The following is a 16,452-nucleotide window of genomic DNA, read 5'->3' as shown; positions in this document are numbered from 1 at the left end:
CTGGGCTCTGACACCGCTGTGGAAATGGGAGTGGGAGAGAGGTTGGTTTGCTTTCTGCATAACAAAGAGCTGATGTGAAGGTGGCAGTGTTCTGAAGCGGATCTGTGGATTCAGCTTAGGCTTTGATAAACTAAAACACTGCTTCAGTCCTGCTGGCTGCACCTTACAGTCCTACATTTTGGTGCTCCATGATTTTTTGTGCCAGGACATCAGCATTAGACTTTGTTGATGCAGGAACCCAGGAAAAGTTTCTCTTTTGTCCTGATCATCATCTGGGTATTTCTGGAAGGGCTAAATGTTGTTCCTGGAGCTGACAGGGACCACATTCACTCCTCAGTGGAGGAAATGTGCTTTAACGCCTGAACATTAACCTGCCTGGGTGTGCAAATGCAAATACATTAGAAATAATACTTGTGTGGAGCCTGACTTTCACTAAATTTTAGCCTTCTATCTCACCAGGGAAGAGTGTATTCTCTAAGCTCTAAATAACTGCATTTTCCTGTGAGGGGATGGGGATGATTGTACTGAGGAAATGATGCACTTAGTGTGAAAATTACCAGTCGACAATGTAGTTTCTATGGAAATAGCATGAAAAAATACACTACAAAATAATAGCACCTGTGTTGTAAACTTGAAGTATTGGTAGAGGTTTGTGCTCTGTGGTGTCATATAGCTGCTCTCTATATTAACAAATGTGTCTCAGGAAGGCAAGTATCCAGCCTTGCTGGAGGGTCTGGACCTTCAGTTTAGACAGTTGGGAAGTGCTGTGCAGGCACCACGGTTTGTTCCTCAGGGGACAAGAGTGAGTTTATTTTTCTGAGTGTCTGTATAATGTGGCTTTTTGTTTTCTCATTTGAGGGGTTTTTAAAGCTTTGTTACATGAGTGATGGAAGGATGTGTGATGCAAGAAGGTGTGAGTGGTAATAAAATCATCTCAGTCAGTAGAGGTTTTCTCCAAACTGGAAATTTTTAAAGCTTCAGGAAACTTTGTATGTGCACATACAGATGACGCTCACTTCAGGCTTGTGGTCTTCTAGTTCATGGCATGGCTTTCTGAGGCATGTCTGCCCTCTATGGTATGAACAGAGCAGAAGGGATAGGAGGGAAATTAGTGCATCCCCTTTTATTGATGAGATAGCCAAGTCAGAAGTGATGAAGTCCAAGTGGTCATTAAATCCATGGCAAAACTGACACTGAATCCAGCTGTGTGTCTCGCCCAGGTATCTTCCCTGTGAAACCATTCCTCTTCACTGCTTGAGGAGAGCCGGAGTTGGGTCTTTGGTCATGGTCCTGTCTCCTGGCCAGGTCCCTGTGCCTGAAGCTGTGCTACCCATGCACATGAACTGCAACTTCGTGAACATTGCTGTAATCATTTTCTTATGGGAATCATTTAATGCAATTTTGCATCAGCCTTTTCCACAGCGAGCTGAATGATCAGATTACAGCATCTGGCATAGGCTGAGGGAGCTCAGCCCATTCCTGGGGCTCAGCTGACACGTGGCATCTTCTTAAGCTATAGTAACAGGATTGTAAAGCTGAGCCCTCAGGCTGCCATACTCGACAGTGTTGAACTTTTGTCTTCCTTCACACCAGTCTTGGTCCACTCCAACTGCCAGCTCTAGGCAAGTGGCCATGCCTAGTGGTTTCCAAAGCGGTCGGTCTGGAAAATGCCCTCACTGGTGCAGCAGGGCTGGGAGCTCCATGAAGTGGAGGAGACACATCAACGGATGATGTTTTCCTGAGCTTTTTCAAGTTTGCCCTTTGTTTTCCTCTCATGGGCATGACTAAGTGCTGTAACCCACTTAGTTCCAGGCAGAATCAGTTTGTGGTTATGTCTTGGATTTATCAGTCTGTTGCACTTGGAAAATATTTGTCTGTGTAAAGATGGATCTTGAATCTACCAGTAATGAACCTACTAAACTGCACTGTGAGCTTTTTAATTAGATTACATGGTTTCCTAGAAAATTCATTTGGATTAAAACTCTGCTTAATATTGCCATAGAAGTCTGAATTCCCCCTAAGGAATTTTTAGGAAAAAAAAGAAGTAAATCATCCCAAAACATCATGTGCTAATTGACTGCAAAATGTGTCATTAGGAGCAACTTCATTTTTGTAAATTAACACAGCCAAAAGTGAGGTCCAGACCTGCAGAAGATGGTGTGCTCGAGATGCTGCTCTGCTCCTGAAAGCTTGAGGCCCTGTGGCAGCAGCACAAACCCACAGCCAATGGATCTGTTGCTTCCCAAAGTTGTGAAGGGCCCTTTTGCATCTGCCTCATGCCACGCTATCTCTCATATACAGTAACTGCAAATCCACGGAGAGCAAACCCCACAAGGTGAGGGGACTCCAGAAGCCCTTCATTGCTGGGATGCAGCTTCAGGACTGGATTCACTGGAGATTGGATGTGGCTGCTCTTACAACATCAGACATTCACTTGCTAAGCAACTTCCAGGCTTTCAGCACGGTAAAATCAGCCTCACAGGCTGCGTCCAATAAATATCTCATCCCTCGTGGTCCCTCAGACATGAATTCCCATCACCTGATGTGTTGACGGTTTCTGGGCACATTAGCATTAAAGATCAGCCTTCTGCTGTGCCCTCTCCAGAGGTGGTTGTTATGTTTTCAAAATGCCAGCTGTGTGGGAACAAAATAGCCAATCGATGATTAGCAAAAAAATCAAAAGCAGTTCTGGGATAGCGGATAATTGTTAATGAAAAATGCATGAAGGCTCAGGCATAGGGAATTGTGGGCTTTTCCATTAAAAGCTGTGAATAAAAATGACTGAAGGAGCTGACGATGGGGCTGCCTTGCCATGCAGCCCCTGGGCTTGGGATGCAGCCGATTGCTGTCGGGGTGATACTGTGCTGAGCCAAGCTCTCTGAGGGAGAAGCTGATGGAGCCTTTTGGACTTAGGTGCAGCTATCCCCATGTCCAGCAGTGGCAGGGTCTGTCCCTCTGTGCTGATCAGAGATGCCCATCTTGCTCTTGGAGTGATTCTGATCGATCATGGTCCAAAAGCTTGAGAGGTATATGGGGAATTTCTAGCAAAATTTGCACCCAGCATCACCAGCCCATCCCAAAGGTGGAGTATTGCTGCCGGAGGAAGGTGTGGTTACTGGCCAAGTTAACCACGGGCTTGTGTAAAAGTATGTTTCTAGCTTATTACTTCAAAATTTACAAGGAAGCATGAAATAGTCCCTGAATTACCACTGTGAAAGGTTTATTGCTTTTCTTCCTTTGACCTAGTCAGGTTCAGGGGGGTAATTTTCAGCCTGGAAGTGTATCACACTGTGGGGTTTATATTGCCATAATAACAAGGAACAAAGGCCAACATCTTCAGAGAAGGCAGGCTCTAAATATTGATTTTCCAAGAAGATTTTATTTACAAATTGTAATTAAGGGACTTCATTTGTTCCATCAGAAAAAGGCTTTGTTAGAATTTGGGCTCAGGTGGCATTTGCTCTCCTTGGTGACTTTTGCTTGTGAACTGTCCCCTTTTTAAATTCTTCCTCACTGGTTTGCACTTGGTTTAGTGCTCTGGAAGTGTCTCCCTTTCAGGGCCATGAATGTTCAAGGTTCATCAGGGGAAATACTCCTTTGTAAATAAACATCAGGACAGCTTTGTTCTTCTTGCACTTCTCATGCTGTTAAATCCCAGTGCAGGTACAGAGAGGGGTCTTCAAGCACAAACATCCAAGCACTTGGGACCAGACAGCCCTTCTGGTACCAAACCCAAGGAAACCAGAGCCTGTCATTCACAAGGTGGCTTTTTTTCTATAAACCCTACATTAGCTGGGTGTGGAAAGGTGCAGATGGGTTTGTACATCCCTTCATGGTGCACAATCCCCACAAACACTTCAGTTTGTAGGGTTTTGGACCACATAAGGGAGGACAGGCAAGCCTGAAGTTCCTTATGCTGTGAGTTTGCAGACAGTTGTGATTGAGGGAAGGGTGCTCTATAGCAAATCATATTTCAGTTCCCAGAAGCACGGCAAATAAGTACGTGGAGGATGGGTATGTGAACCAGCTGCTCCTGATTTAAGCATAATTTATAGGTTTGACTTTGGAAGACACATGGAAATGGCCTTTGCAATGAGGATCTCTGCACAAACGCCCAAAGCCCCGCTAAGCAGTGGGGAATCAGCATGATCCCTGCACCAAGCAGCGATCCTGTGCTGGGATCACACAGCCATATCCCACAAAAAGGACCTGCAGCAGCCCCGGATCAGCCAACAGCAACAGGGATCAGTCTCTCCTTCTCATGTGGCTGTGATTATTTTGCTGCCAAGTTGCCTGTGTAATTTCTCTGTGTGCTGCTCCACTGAGCTGCTCTTGAAGTGCATCGAGTCAGGAGTTTAAGTGCTTGTTCCAACTGTTGCACACAGCAAAATCCATCAGCAGAGAATAGTCCTTACACAGGAGGCTTTGAGGCAGGACTGAGCCCATAGTGGTGCAGCCTAAAATTAGTCTCCCCTGAATTAGCCTGGGTTGTTTTCTTCTCCAGCATCTGTGCTGCTTGCTGGGAAAAAGGTCTGGGGGACTTTCCATTTAGCAGTAAAGAGCTCTCCCCAGAGTCTGCATTTGCAGTCCTACCAATATAGGCTCTGTCCTCCCTTCCAGTAGCTTTTCCTGAGATATTTTTTGCTTCCCCATGGTCCTGATGATGTAAACACTGCTCTGCTTCCTGGGGCAGGATTCACTTAAGCCTGTGATTGTACTCTGTGGCTCATAAAAACAGACTGAGTGGCTGGGACCAGCAACATCATTCCAGAAGCTGCTCTTGAGTGAGTCTGAAATCACAAGATTGGGCTGGTATCCTGACCAGTGGGCTGCAGTACCTGCAAAATAGAAACCAGTCCTTCTGCATAACCCAACCCAATTTCACCTAGGATACTCTGTATGATATTTAATTTCTAGATATGTAAGAATATGCATATGGAGGGCTGGGAATGATATGCAGTGTCCCTCTGGGTTGCTGAGCGTCACTTCTCAAGCTTTGCACCTTATTTTCAGCCTGTGTGAGGCAACCTTCAGAATACAGGGCATTTCTACAAAGCTGAGGGGCAAAGGGTCCTTCCCTGTGCGGCATGGGCCGGCAGCCCAGGAGCAGATCATTCAGTGCAGCACAGCACAACACAGGCCGTGACAGAAACAGAGCAGGGATGGGGCACCTGAATGTGGCATTGGTGGCTTTCGGTATCTGCTGGCACTCAGAATGCTGTCCCTGCTACCACAGCCTGAAATTAATGCCTCTGCATTAATTTCATCACACTCCCTCCTTTGTGCGCCTGTGCGCACGCAAGGCTGATGCCCTCCCAGATGGGCCCCTCTTCTTTGTGCTGCTGAATCGATGAAGAGGCTTCCTTCAGTTTGCAGACTTTTTCAGAGGAGCCTTTGGAAAGCCGATCTCCGGTCACCGGCCTGGACCCCTGACCTGAGCCAGATCAGTCATCCTGATTGCCTATGAACTGGGAAGACAGCTTGGGAATACTTTGGCTTTCAAGCAGCGGAGGCCTCTCGTTTCAGCTCAGCCGGGTGTGAATCTGCAGCAGCTCCTCTCCCCACTTCCATCAATGCCTGTCAGGGCATTGTGTGGAGATGTGATGGAGCCCTTGGCTCGCCGAGCGGCTCTGGTGACCAGCAGAAAGCCTTCTGGCATCTCGCCTCGTCTGACATGCTCGCGGCACTGCCAGTCTGGCACTCGCGGGAAAGTTTTCCAGCAGCAGATGTCCCAAAGTGACAGATTTTTTTTTTTTTGTGTTGACGGGAAGAAATAAAAGGACACTGCATATTTCAGATGGTTGATGCACAGAGACACTCTGTGCCTTCTCACACGGCAACTAAAGATTTTCCTTTTGTTTGAGCTGTCTTAAAAAAAAGACAAAAAGCAGCAAAACCTGGGAGTGAACGCTGGCCCTGCTGCACCACATCCTCCACATGCTGGAAGGTGATGCAGTGGGTGAAGGCAGGAAGAATTTGTCCATAGTTAAGGTGGACATAGATGCACAGCAGAGATATCAGCTAGGGTGATGCTGGAGTTCAAGTAACTCACTTCCAGGTCCCACCCCGCTCATGGTAGCTTATGCCAGGACTCGCAGGAAGCCTCCTTTGGAGATCTGCTGGTGGGTGTCAGAGGGACCCACCCGAGAGAGAAAACCTTTTTTCCCATGGAGCTAGTGTTTAGATGCTGAGCATTCTGTTCACCAGCTTCTCCATGCTCTTCTAAATCTCTGTTTTAGTGTCCCTTTGCCTGTGTGTCATTCCAGTTAACATGGGCACCAGGTAGCCAAGGGTCTCATTGCTCAGCACAAGGAAACCTCAATGAAAAGGAACTTTTTGAAGCCTGAAGCAAGTTTCCAGCTACGTGCCATGCCAACTTTGCAGAAAACACTGTATTTATTTCTTTTGACTTGACTGTGCATGGCAGAGACTCCACTGAACTCCAGGTCCCAGTGGCCAAGTGCCATCCATCCAGGACCACTGGCATGCTGCAAATCATCTGTGTCCCACATGAGGAGAGAGAAGTCTTTGGCCCCAGAATCATAGCACTGCCATCAGGCTCCTTGCACTGCATTTCAGCCTAGCTCCCCTCTTCCTTCCTCCACATCTTTTCCTCTCTCTGTGCAAAGCACATAAATGCACCTAGAGGCGATGGAGCCTAAATACTCCTTGTTCCAGATCTGCTTTGTGCTTGGGAAGCTTAAGGTTGCTCTTGACCCATGTGCCAGCCCGGCCGGGCTGCTCTGGGTGCCCAGATGCACAGCAGCCACATGGAAATAATCCCTGCATTGACAGGGCAGAAAGAAGTGCTGCTGCTCCTTCCACGCATCTGCTTTGTGCAGGGCTGGGAGTGCAGCTCTCGGATGGCGTAATCCTGCCTTCTGCCATCTGTCCTCACAAGAGTCAGTCCTTGTTGACACAGCTGAGCCACACATCGGGTCCTTCCTCCCCATGCCCTCTCCCAGCTCTGCCTTTCTCCTTCCATTTAATCAGATACATTGAGCCTGTGGCTATGAGAGGAGCTTAGGGATGACTCTCGAAAATCACCGTATCAGCTGAAACCATCACGTTTGATATTCCATTTACAATGTTTCCAAGGAAACAAAGGCACAGGACATAAATAGATGACTGTTAAACGTTTGCTCACTCACCATGGCCCCCGATAATTTGCAAGGCAGAAATAGGAATGTTAAATCAACAGCAATAATAAATTTTAATATAGGAAGACCAATATTTTGCTGCAATTAGAAGAAGTATTTGTTCTGACACACGGGCAGGCAGTGGCAGGTTACTTATCATTTCCACTTCCAATGTTCAATTTTTCATTTACATAAAAGGCAGCTTTGATTGTGATTCCCAAAAAGCCATGAAGGGCCCCTTGCACCAGCAGGGATGCTTGGGATTTACTCATGTGCAGTCAGGTTCCAAGTCAACCTGGAATTCACTGCAGGAGAAGAAAGTAATTCTCCTTAGAAACAAGTAGTGGATGTGGATTTGGTTAGGTGTGGGTCATTTCTTACAGAAAAGTAGGAAAAAGCTCATGTGAGCTTCTGAAGTTTTCCCAAGGATGTCCTGTGTGTGACAACACCCTCCCAGGACCAAAGGCACTGTAAGCAGATTTTACCATAACCTGAGCTGCTGCCTCAGAGTTGGGTAAAAAACATCTCCAGTGTCAAATCTGCCTTTCCAGCTCCAGCTCAGAGCTGTACACAGTGGTGACAGTGACCCAGTGACCATCCCATGCCTTGGAAGGGAGATACACTTGGTATTTATTTATTTATTTATTTAGGCAGCCTTATGTCTGATGGATTCAGATATTGAATCGTGTTGTTCCTGGCTTGGTTTTGAGTGGAGCTTTCATCGAAGGGTCCCTGTTTGTGAGCAGATGTTACCAAGAAAAGCTGCTTTGCACGTTCAAATGGCAAGACAGAGCTAATGTGTCACACAATTATTTCTGAGTCAGTATTTGCTGGTGTTGTTTTAAAGATATTGAGCTGGCCCTGAACTTGCTCCAGTCGTTCACAGCCATTGCTGGAGGGTCCTGCAGTGCAGAAAGGCCTCCAGTTCATGTGGCCACATGTACAAGGACTGTGGTTGTCCCTGTGCAGTGATGGGCATTGTGCTCAGGAATATGCTCATTTGGGAGGCTGGTATATGGCTGGTTTTTCCCCCTCCTTTAGGGATGTTTTCCAGGGTAGCCAGTGCCTGTTCTTTATTGGATAGTGAAAACAGCATCTAAGCCTGATATGGAAGCCCCCAAGAGCACGCTGGAAGAACTGTTCTGGTTGTTTCCTGGAAGGCAGCAAGCTCTGATGCACCAGCATCAAAAATACACTCGGAGGTCCTGCAGACAAAACCTGTGACTTGCTCATAAGCTTTGGCTTTTGGCTTATGGTGATGGTGTTTCTGGAGTGCAGAAGCAGGAGCTGAGGCTGTAACTCTGCTGGATAAATGAGCTAATCCCAGTGTTACCCTAAGACAGCTCTAATGTGCTATAATGCAATTAGAGCATCACTAGAGGGCTTTCTGGCTGTGTTTGATTAGACTTGGCTTAGCAACCGTGTGCAGTGCCTGGATGGGTCTCACTGGTGTATACTGGAGCTAAGCCAGTTAAAGCTCTTTTGAATGTGTGGATGCACTTGCCACAGAGCTGGCTCTGTAGTGTGACTGGGATCTTCCTGAATCCACACCTTTAGATCCTGCTGATTCCTGTCCCACCCTGTGTCCACATCTGGCTGTACTTGAACCACAGTATCTGCAGGTTGAGACAGACAATCTGCCCAGTCACGGGTTCCAGGGAATGATGCATCCACGTCCTGGACTTTTCCTTCCCCCAAAGCACCAGCCCACAGCTTGCTGAAAGCTTTCTGTGGAAACAGAGGCCATGGGATGCCCTGCCATGAGAGCCAGCATGGGGACCATGGTAGTCAGTGTAATGATTGTCCCCCTCATGTCCCCACACAGCACTCTCTCCATCTACGGGATCAACCAGGCGGATGAAGCCATCTACCAGTGCCTGGCCGAGAACAGTGCGGGCTCCACGCAGGCCAGTGCCCGCCTCACCGTGCTGTGGGCTGATGGGCTGCCCAGCCCTCCTCAGGGTGTGAGGGCAGAGACTGTGTCTGCAACCACCATCCAAGTGTCCTGGGAAAAGCCCCTGCAGAACACCAAGGAGATCATTGGCTACGTGCTGCACATCCGGAAAGCTGCAGGTACGGTGCTACACCCACTGCTCAAAGCATCCTCAGCCTTCCTGTAATTTAGCAACACAGCCCACTAAGTAAAACCAGGTCTGCACTGCAGCAGTCCATGCTGCCATCAGTGTTCTCCATCACCTCCCAGTTTCTGAAGAGCAGAGATGAGGCTGTAAATACACTGTAAATACCTGCAAATACTAAATATACCATTGTAAATATTGAAAGTGTGGGGAGGGTGAACCCACATAGTCAAATATTGCTGCCCATGTAGCTCTCTGGCAAAGCACACAAAAATCACAGAATCAGAGAATCACAGAATGGGTTGGGTTGGAAGGGGCCTTAAGGATCATCCAGTTCCAACCCCTGCCACAGGAATATCTTGCCCTAGACCAGGTTGCTCAAAGCCTTATCCAACCTGGTCTTGAAATGTAAGCAGAAATGAGTGGGAGCATATCCACCCCAGGGACCAAAATTACTGCTTGCAACATCCGCTTATTCTCTTTATCTCTTGCAAAACCTAGCACTGCTGAGTTCTCTCTCCCTTTGCATTTCAGATCCCATAGAGATGGAGTACCAGGAGGCTGTTAGCAAGAGCACTTTCCAGCAGCTAGTGACTGATCTGGAGCCCTCAACCAGCTACAGCTTTTATATAAAGGCTTACACCTCCCGGGGTGCCAGCAAAGCCTCAGAAGTGACGGTGGTGAGCACGCTGGGGGAAGGTAAGGAACGCTTTGTGCAGGGACCCTCAGATGCTGACAGATGCTGTGTGTAGCAGCAGTGCCAGTCACCCCAACACTGCCCCACAGCACTGTGGCACTGTAGCCTGTGGTGTTGATGCTCCTTGTTCCTGCTGCTCCGCCTACTCTGGGATATTGTGTAAAACTCACTTGTATCATTGCAGGGGGGTTGACTGATTAAACACAGCATCGTCTCTCCCATCTGATGTTGTAGCAGGGGGTGAGTGCAAACCTGCCTGGCCTTGTGCATTGCAGCTGCTCTGGGCTGTTCCTAAACTCCTTGCTAAATGCAGACTTCCTGCTCAAGCAGCATCTTAGCATCTTCCAGCAGCTCTGGTACTCACAGCTCTTACTTGATAGGTGCCACACTTCTAAAGATTTTATTATTTTCTGCTCTATCCTGGGAAAATGACACTAGAGCTGAGCTGTCCTGACCTATAAATCCCTACCCTGGAGCAGCTTTCTGTTTCAGTGGGAAGTTAGGGTGATCTCTAAGGCTTTTTTCCCCTGACTTGGCCACCAGTTAGCTTCCCCAGTAAGACAGTGGGTGTTTTAATACAGGACCCTTGCACACAGGTACAAGGCAGAAACCACAGCCCCAGTGTTATCTGTCAGTCAGAACTGGAAGAATATTTTCCTAGAGAATCATCTATTTCTGAATCCTGGCTTGTCTCAGATATGGAGACTAATTTCTTAGGAATCATTCTCATGAACATTCAGTAATTATGAATTTCCAGCGGAGAGGGCGGTGGGTATGAGGATATTATTTAGGATCAAATGGAAAAGTGTGTTGACTTCCAGGTGGGGGATCCAGTTCTCATTCTGTTCTCAGCCCTTGCACATATTTATTACAGAATATAAGCAAAAACACCAGTAAATCCTCACCCACTGGGTTGTTGCTCTGCAAGTTTATTTTCCTTGGTACTCTGCAGGGAATCAGTCACCCTTGGAGTTTGTTTTTCCTCCCAATTTAGAGGCATAAGGATGGGCTAAGGCAAAGCTTGAAACTCCTTGACCCGATACTCTGAGTTCAGCCCCAGGAGCTACAAGCCAGCCATGCTCTATAGAGCTTGGTGACTGCAGAAGTCCAGGTCAAGTCAGAGAGGACTTTTTGTCATTATTACTTTCAATCATGACAGGAATAGTTAGGTATCTGGTAATGGAATCATAAATTTTCTGGCTCTCTGAAGTTTTAAGGTATCTCTGTCCTGCTGTCCTTTAAAAAAGGCTTGTCCTGTGTAAAAAAGCTTCAGGAATTAGCTCTCTGTAGATGATGGATACTTGCTTGGTTCAGATCACTCAACCCCAGCCTGTGTTTGCCTTGTAGGAAGGTAAAAAGATATTTAAAAGCCCCAGTTCTGGCTTCATTTGTTTGCTTTGCTTCACTCGGGTGCCTGTTGCCTTCTGCTCACAGAGGAGAGCGGCTCAGAGAGCCAGGGCCCGGTGGCTTTTGTCACCAAATTTAGGTTTCACTGCAGATCTGTCTCTTCTCGTGGCCAAGCCGTTTCACCCTGTGCCCTCCCTACATGCACAAGAGAGCTGTGTCCACCCTGAGCTTGGGAACCCCTGGATCTGTGCTAACAACCTCAGAAAAGGATGGATTTTCCAAGATGCCATATCCAGCAGCCAGGGACAGCTCAGTGGAGCCAGGGCAGCAGAGATGCTGCCAGCTGGAGACTGGAGTGACCATGTTATCCTGGTATTGTTTGAAGCAAGAATATGAAATATTCCTCAGAAAACAGAGGAGCAGGGTTACTTTTGGCTCGGGGCCATCAGCTTTTCAGGGCTGGCAATACGCTGAGAGCATGCTTGGCTGAAGCCTCCGATGCTTTCTTGAGACACAGTGCTCCTTCCTTTGTGCCAGTACTGATTTTGGATGGAAAGTAGAAGGGAAGACGCTGTAGAGAAGGGACCCAAGTGAACCTTGTCCTCCTCCATAAACCTCACTCTCTGGGAAGGCTCTTCTGCCTCCTCCCTGTCATTCTCCTTTACGCCGTTTCACAAATGCTGTGGTATTTTAAATCTCAAATGCTTTCTGCTTCATTAAGCAGCACACACTCCTTTGTTCTTGTCTTTTAATGCTTTTTAGGGTTTTCTCCAGGACTTTTTGACATTTCTCTAGGATGAAGACTGTTCCTTTAGTCATCTTCGGCTAAAGACGCCTTCAAGAAGAAAGTTGAAATGACCTGGGGAAAATTCCAAACAGCACGGAAGAGGAAAACAAGTATCCCAGCCCTTAGCATGAGGGAGATGCCTCACTTATAGTAGCTCCATATTATGTCTAATATATACTTCTGTGAAGCACCTATCTGCTGGTGTGTGTACATATATTTACACACACACAGATATATTCCATTGTATACACTTATTTGTGTAATCACGTTATAAACAGCACGTGCATTCTGCGAGTGCATATACCTATAATCAGTATTATACATATATATATATACTCAAAGTTTGAATAAATACGATATATTCCATACTTTGAAGGAGAGGTATTCTTGTGGTTTTTATTAAATGTAAGGCTCTGCAACCATAAAATAAAGCCAACTCTTCACAAATCAGGATGGCCCACATCAGTGTTTCTTTGTCCATGGGATAATGTGATAATTTCCCTTTCTGTGGTGTTTTCATCTGTGGCTGGAAAAGTGATGCTTTAAGCAAGGGTCCAACTTCTCAGAGCGGGGATTTTGCCCTAGAGGGAATTGGGAGAATGAGAAAAAAGGAGTATTTAATTGGACTGCAAAAATACACAGCCTTGGGAGGAATGGCACATTCTGATATAAATAGACTTTACTCTGTGTTTTGTACTCAGGAATTGTTAAGTTCAGCCTTCCCAGCAATGAAATGCACATCAGAATAAAATCCTAGCAAGAAGGAGTACTTCAGCCCATTTTTTTCCCACTGGCAGCACTCAGGCAGGATGGGATCTCATTAATGTGACCCAGGACACTGGGTCTTTCCTCCCGAATCCACGTGGAAATATGCAGCAGTCAGCAAGGACTTGTTCATCTCCATGGGCTTATTCAGAAGACATCGAGCAAAGCTCCTGCAGCCTGAAGGAGGGCATCACTTTGGGAAGAGACAGGATTGCCCAGACCCTCCTGCTCACCTGGAGAGGCATCCATCCTTCCTCTGAATCTCCTTGTGGGAAGGCTTGAGCTCTCAGTACCTGGGAAAAGACAAACGGTTGTGCTGTGCAGTTTTACTGTTAAATTGAGGAAATGCCCTTTTTAGCTCTCATCAGTCTTAGACTGACATGGCCACACTTCATCTGCTTTTCCCCATTGCTCACTAATGGTTGCGCTGAACTCTCTGCCAAAAGCCGGGTTTGCATTGCTCATCCTTAGAGACCCTTTAGGGAGAAACAAGCCAGAAAGCAGCTTCAGTCCAGTTCAGGCCCAGCAATCCTTGTATTTGGAACTGCTGAGCTTCTAATCATGTGGGATTGGAAAAATAGCTCTACCTCAAAGCTTGGAGGCTGCTGAGAAGTAGGGCTGTTCTGCTGGATGATTTTGCTGTGGGGTGAGCTGAACTTGGTGCCTGCTGCCCAAAAACTCTTCTCCCTCCTGGTGCCAGTGTTGGAGCAGAGCCCTGGGCAGGGCAGAGCCTGCAGCACCTCATGCTTTGCACTTTCTGGATGGTGCCAAAGGCTGGGGAACTGATGGGAGAGTTTAGCCTGGGGGTGTTTTGTGGAAATGAGGAAAAAAAATCATCAGTGAAATGTCCTGCTGAGACACATCTGGTATTGGTGTGACCAGTGTAGGAGAAAGCAGGGGGGAGGAGGAAACATGGACTGTATGCCCCAGTGCTGCCCAGGGCACAAGGCTGGGCTAGGGGCAGAGTCAGCTTTGGAAAACCCAGGTATCACAAGAAAATTGGCTTTGATATGCAGATCTTTCCTCTCAATCCAGACCGATGGGGCAGGATGGGGCCAGGCAGCTTTTTGGGGACCTGGAGAGGGAATGGTCTGACCCCCTCTGCAGCACATCCTGAGAATAAGGGCAGGGTTTTGGGGCATTTACTGGAGCATGTTCCTGGTGGACTTAGAATCAGCAGCAGGGACATCTTCCCAGCTAACCCCCTGTGTGCCCCTAAGATCAGGTAAGTGCCTGCCTCCCAAAACAAGCCAGCCCCAGCTGTGCAGGGACCTCGGGCTGTGCAGGGATCTTGGGCTGCTCAGCTGTTCAGGGCTGTTGATGAAGATGCCTCAGTTCTCTCCTGAGTCCCCAGCACAGTCACAAACCTCCCTCCTAAAGCTGATGGGGAGAGCAAGCCCCCTGCAAGCCAGTGCAGGTACCTAACACACTTTTAAGACGAATGTCTCCAGCTCCATCCCATCTGGTTCCTTCCTCCAGGAAGGGGGGATTAATCACTCTGAAAGGTCTGTGCCTCAGGGTGAGGGCAAAAAATTGGAATTTGAGAATGCATTGCCAAAGTCACTGCATTCCTGCCCTGACCCGGCCAGGCTGAGCATCAGATTGCAACCAAAGTGTAAAAGTAGCTTCTGCTTGCTGATGTGAGCAGAGGGAACTCTTGGAAGCTCCTGCAGCTCCCTGAAGAAGTTCAAAGCTGTTAAACCAGATTCTGGTGTGCTCAGATTTTTCTCAGTCTCAGCTGGCACATTCTTTGGTGCAGTGACTGCAGGGAAAGGCTGCTGGGAAATTTCTCATCACACAAACAGAAAAAGCACATGCAACCCACTGTCTTTCTCTCTCTGTTTCAGTCCCAGCCATGCCATCCCTCTTTATTAAAGTCATTAACAGCACCACCGTGCAGGCAACGTGGGAGCCTTCCATCAAACTGGGCCAGCACAAAGGCTTCAAGCTGTATTATCGCAAAGTCCACCTCTCCCAGTACACAGGTCCAGTGCTCCTGGCCAGCAACGTCACTGCCTACAACATTACCCACCTGGGTGAGTATGGTGACACCTTGATCCATGTCCCCTCCCCACCCCTGTCGTGATTAGCAGGAGAGAGCTCGAATGTGCAGCCCAACCCCTTAATGCTGCAGCTTCTCCCCCAGGTTTTGTGGGTGCTTTCCCAGCAACAGGTACTTGTTTGCAGCATCTTGTGTGTATTTGGTAAGATTTCTTTTTCCAAATAAGTGTTACTGGGGGAGATGAGGCTCATGGTTACACCTGAACTGTCCCTCTTGTGTCCCACCCCGGGCAGACGCATCGGTGGTTTACGAAGTCAAGCTCCTCGCCTACAACCAGCATGGAGATGGAAACTCCACTGTCCGCTTCGTATCCCTGAGGGAAACCGTGGAGAGGACAGGTGAGATGGGACCTGGGTCTCAGTGCTGGTTTTGGGAAGCTCTGCAGGAAGGTGGTGAGGCCAAACACATCCTGCGTGCCCCCTGTGGCATTACCCTCATTTCACCTTCAGCCACTCATTTATTTTCAGCATCACAAATAATGCTGAGGCAAAACTCTGCAGGGCTGAGAGCACCTGGATGGCTTTTTTACCAATGGGGAGAAGACAAACCAAATGTTTTGCATATGCCAGGTTTGTCCCCTAAATTTGAACCAGAGGTGAGGCCATGAACATGAACAACCCCCATGCATAAGGTACAAGCTGCCATCCTCAGGTGAGACGTGGTGCACTGAGCATCTCTGCTGTCCTGGAGCTCTCCTGGATATTTTGACCTTCACTGGTCAAAAGGGAGGACACATGGCTTTGGAAAAGGAAATGGCTGCAGAGTGTGAGCCCTGCATTACACAGCAACAAAGGAGAAACCTCTAGAGGGAATTTCTTAACTGATCACACCTTTCATATTCATCTATGTGTAAAAAACATCCTGCTGCTCTTGGAAGCCTTTTAAGCCTCCAATGGGAATATCTTCAAGAGATAGTTATTAGTCTGTCTGTGCTGGAGTAAATACTAATCTCATTGGCATCTGTCTACTCCATCAGGTTTCAGCTTGCTCTGATGTGGTGGCTGCCTCTTACCTCCCACCTTGGCATGGGGGATTGCAAAAATTAACATCAGAGTGGGTTTTTTCATTAATTGTGTCTAATGACAGCAGCCAGGTAATGGGGCTGGCTCACTACAGACATTCCAGTCTTGTGCTTGCTGTGTGCACCCTCCTGGGGTGCTGGGAGCAAGGGAGGTGCTTGGCAGGCAGCGACCCCCCTGCTTCCCACGTGGTTCTCCTCTTCCTATACACAGCTCCCAGCACTGCCCAAGACTGACTTTGGCTGTGGGCTCCCCAAAAGCTGGAGGAGCAATAGAAGAGTAGTACCACTGACCTCCCTCTTTTCCTGGCAGTGCTGAATCCTCCCTGTGACTGCATGAAGGATGAGCAGAACAATAAAACCTCCACAACGGGCATCATCATCGGGATCCACATCGGTGTCACATGCATCATATTCTGCATCCTCTTCCTTATGTTTGGGTACCGAGGAAGGTAGGGATGCTGACGCCACTGCTCAGGGGTGGTGGTCCCTGGTACTGTGGGTGTGCCCAACTGAGTCTCACATTCCCAGTGCAATGCTGGACTTTATAGGATAGACT

The 16,452-nt window shown here is 47.8% G+C and overlaps 1 protein-coding gene and 1 long non-coding RNA gene across 3 annotated transcripts in view; one reads left to right on the top strand and one right to left on the bottom strand.

Moving 5' to 3' along the window:
- IGDCC3 (immunoglobulin superfamily DCC subclass member 3) overlaps window positions 1-16,452 on the top strand; it is a 102,471-nt gene that overhangs the window by 80,194 nt on the left and 5,825 nt on the right. For both annotated transcript variants that reach the window (XM_042039382.1, XM_042039383.1), the window contains exons 8-12: window positions 8,965-9,212; window positions 9,752-9,916; window positions 14,661-14,849; window positions 15,109-15,213; window positions 16,207-16,345. In XM_042039382.1, coding sequence (XP_041895316.1) covers window positions 8,965-9,212; window positions 9,752-9,916; window positions 14,661-14,849; window positions 15,109-15,213; window positions 16,207-16,345 — 846 coding nt within the window. The remainder of the gene's footprint in view (window positions 1-8,964; window positions 9,213-9,751; window positions 9,917-14,660; window positions 14,850-15,108; window positions 15,214-16,206; window positions 16,346-16,452) is intronic.
- Window positions 12,418-16,452, bottom strand: part of LOC121669851 — a 34,777-nt gene continuing 30,742 nt past the window's right edge. Inside the window, exons 4-5 of the long non-coding RNA XR_006017913.1 lie at window positions 13,047-13,106; window positions 12,418-12,629 (exon numbers count right to left, since the gene is read on the bottom strand). This is a non-coding gene — a long non-coding RNA (uncharacterized LOC121669851). The remainder of the gene's footprint in view (window positions 12,630-13,046; window positions 13,107-16,452) is intronic.

The sequence above is a fragment of the Corvus kubaryi genome, unplaced genomic scaffold (genome assembly GCF_017639235.1).
Source record: "Corvus kubaryi isolate FWS band 111438036 unplaced genomic scaffold, C.kubaryi_AGA036_p1.0 37394, whole genome shotgun sequence".
Classification (NCBI taxonomy): Eukaryota; Metazoa; Chordata; class Aves; order Passeriformes; family Corvidae; genus Corvus; species Corvus kubaryi.
The sequence above is the reverse complement of the archived record's forward strand: the minus strand, read 5'-3'. Positions and strand labels throughout refer to the sequence as shown.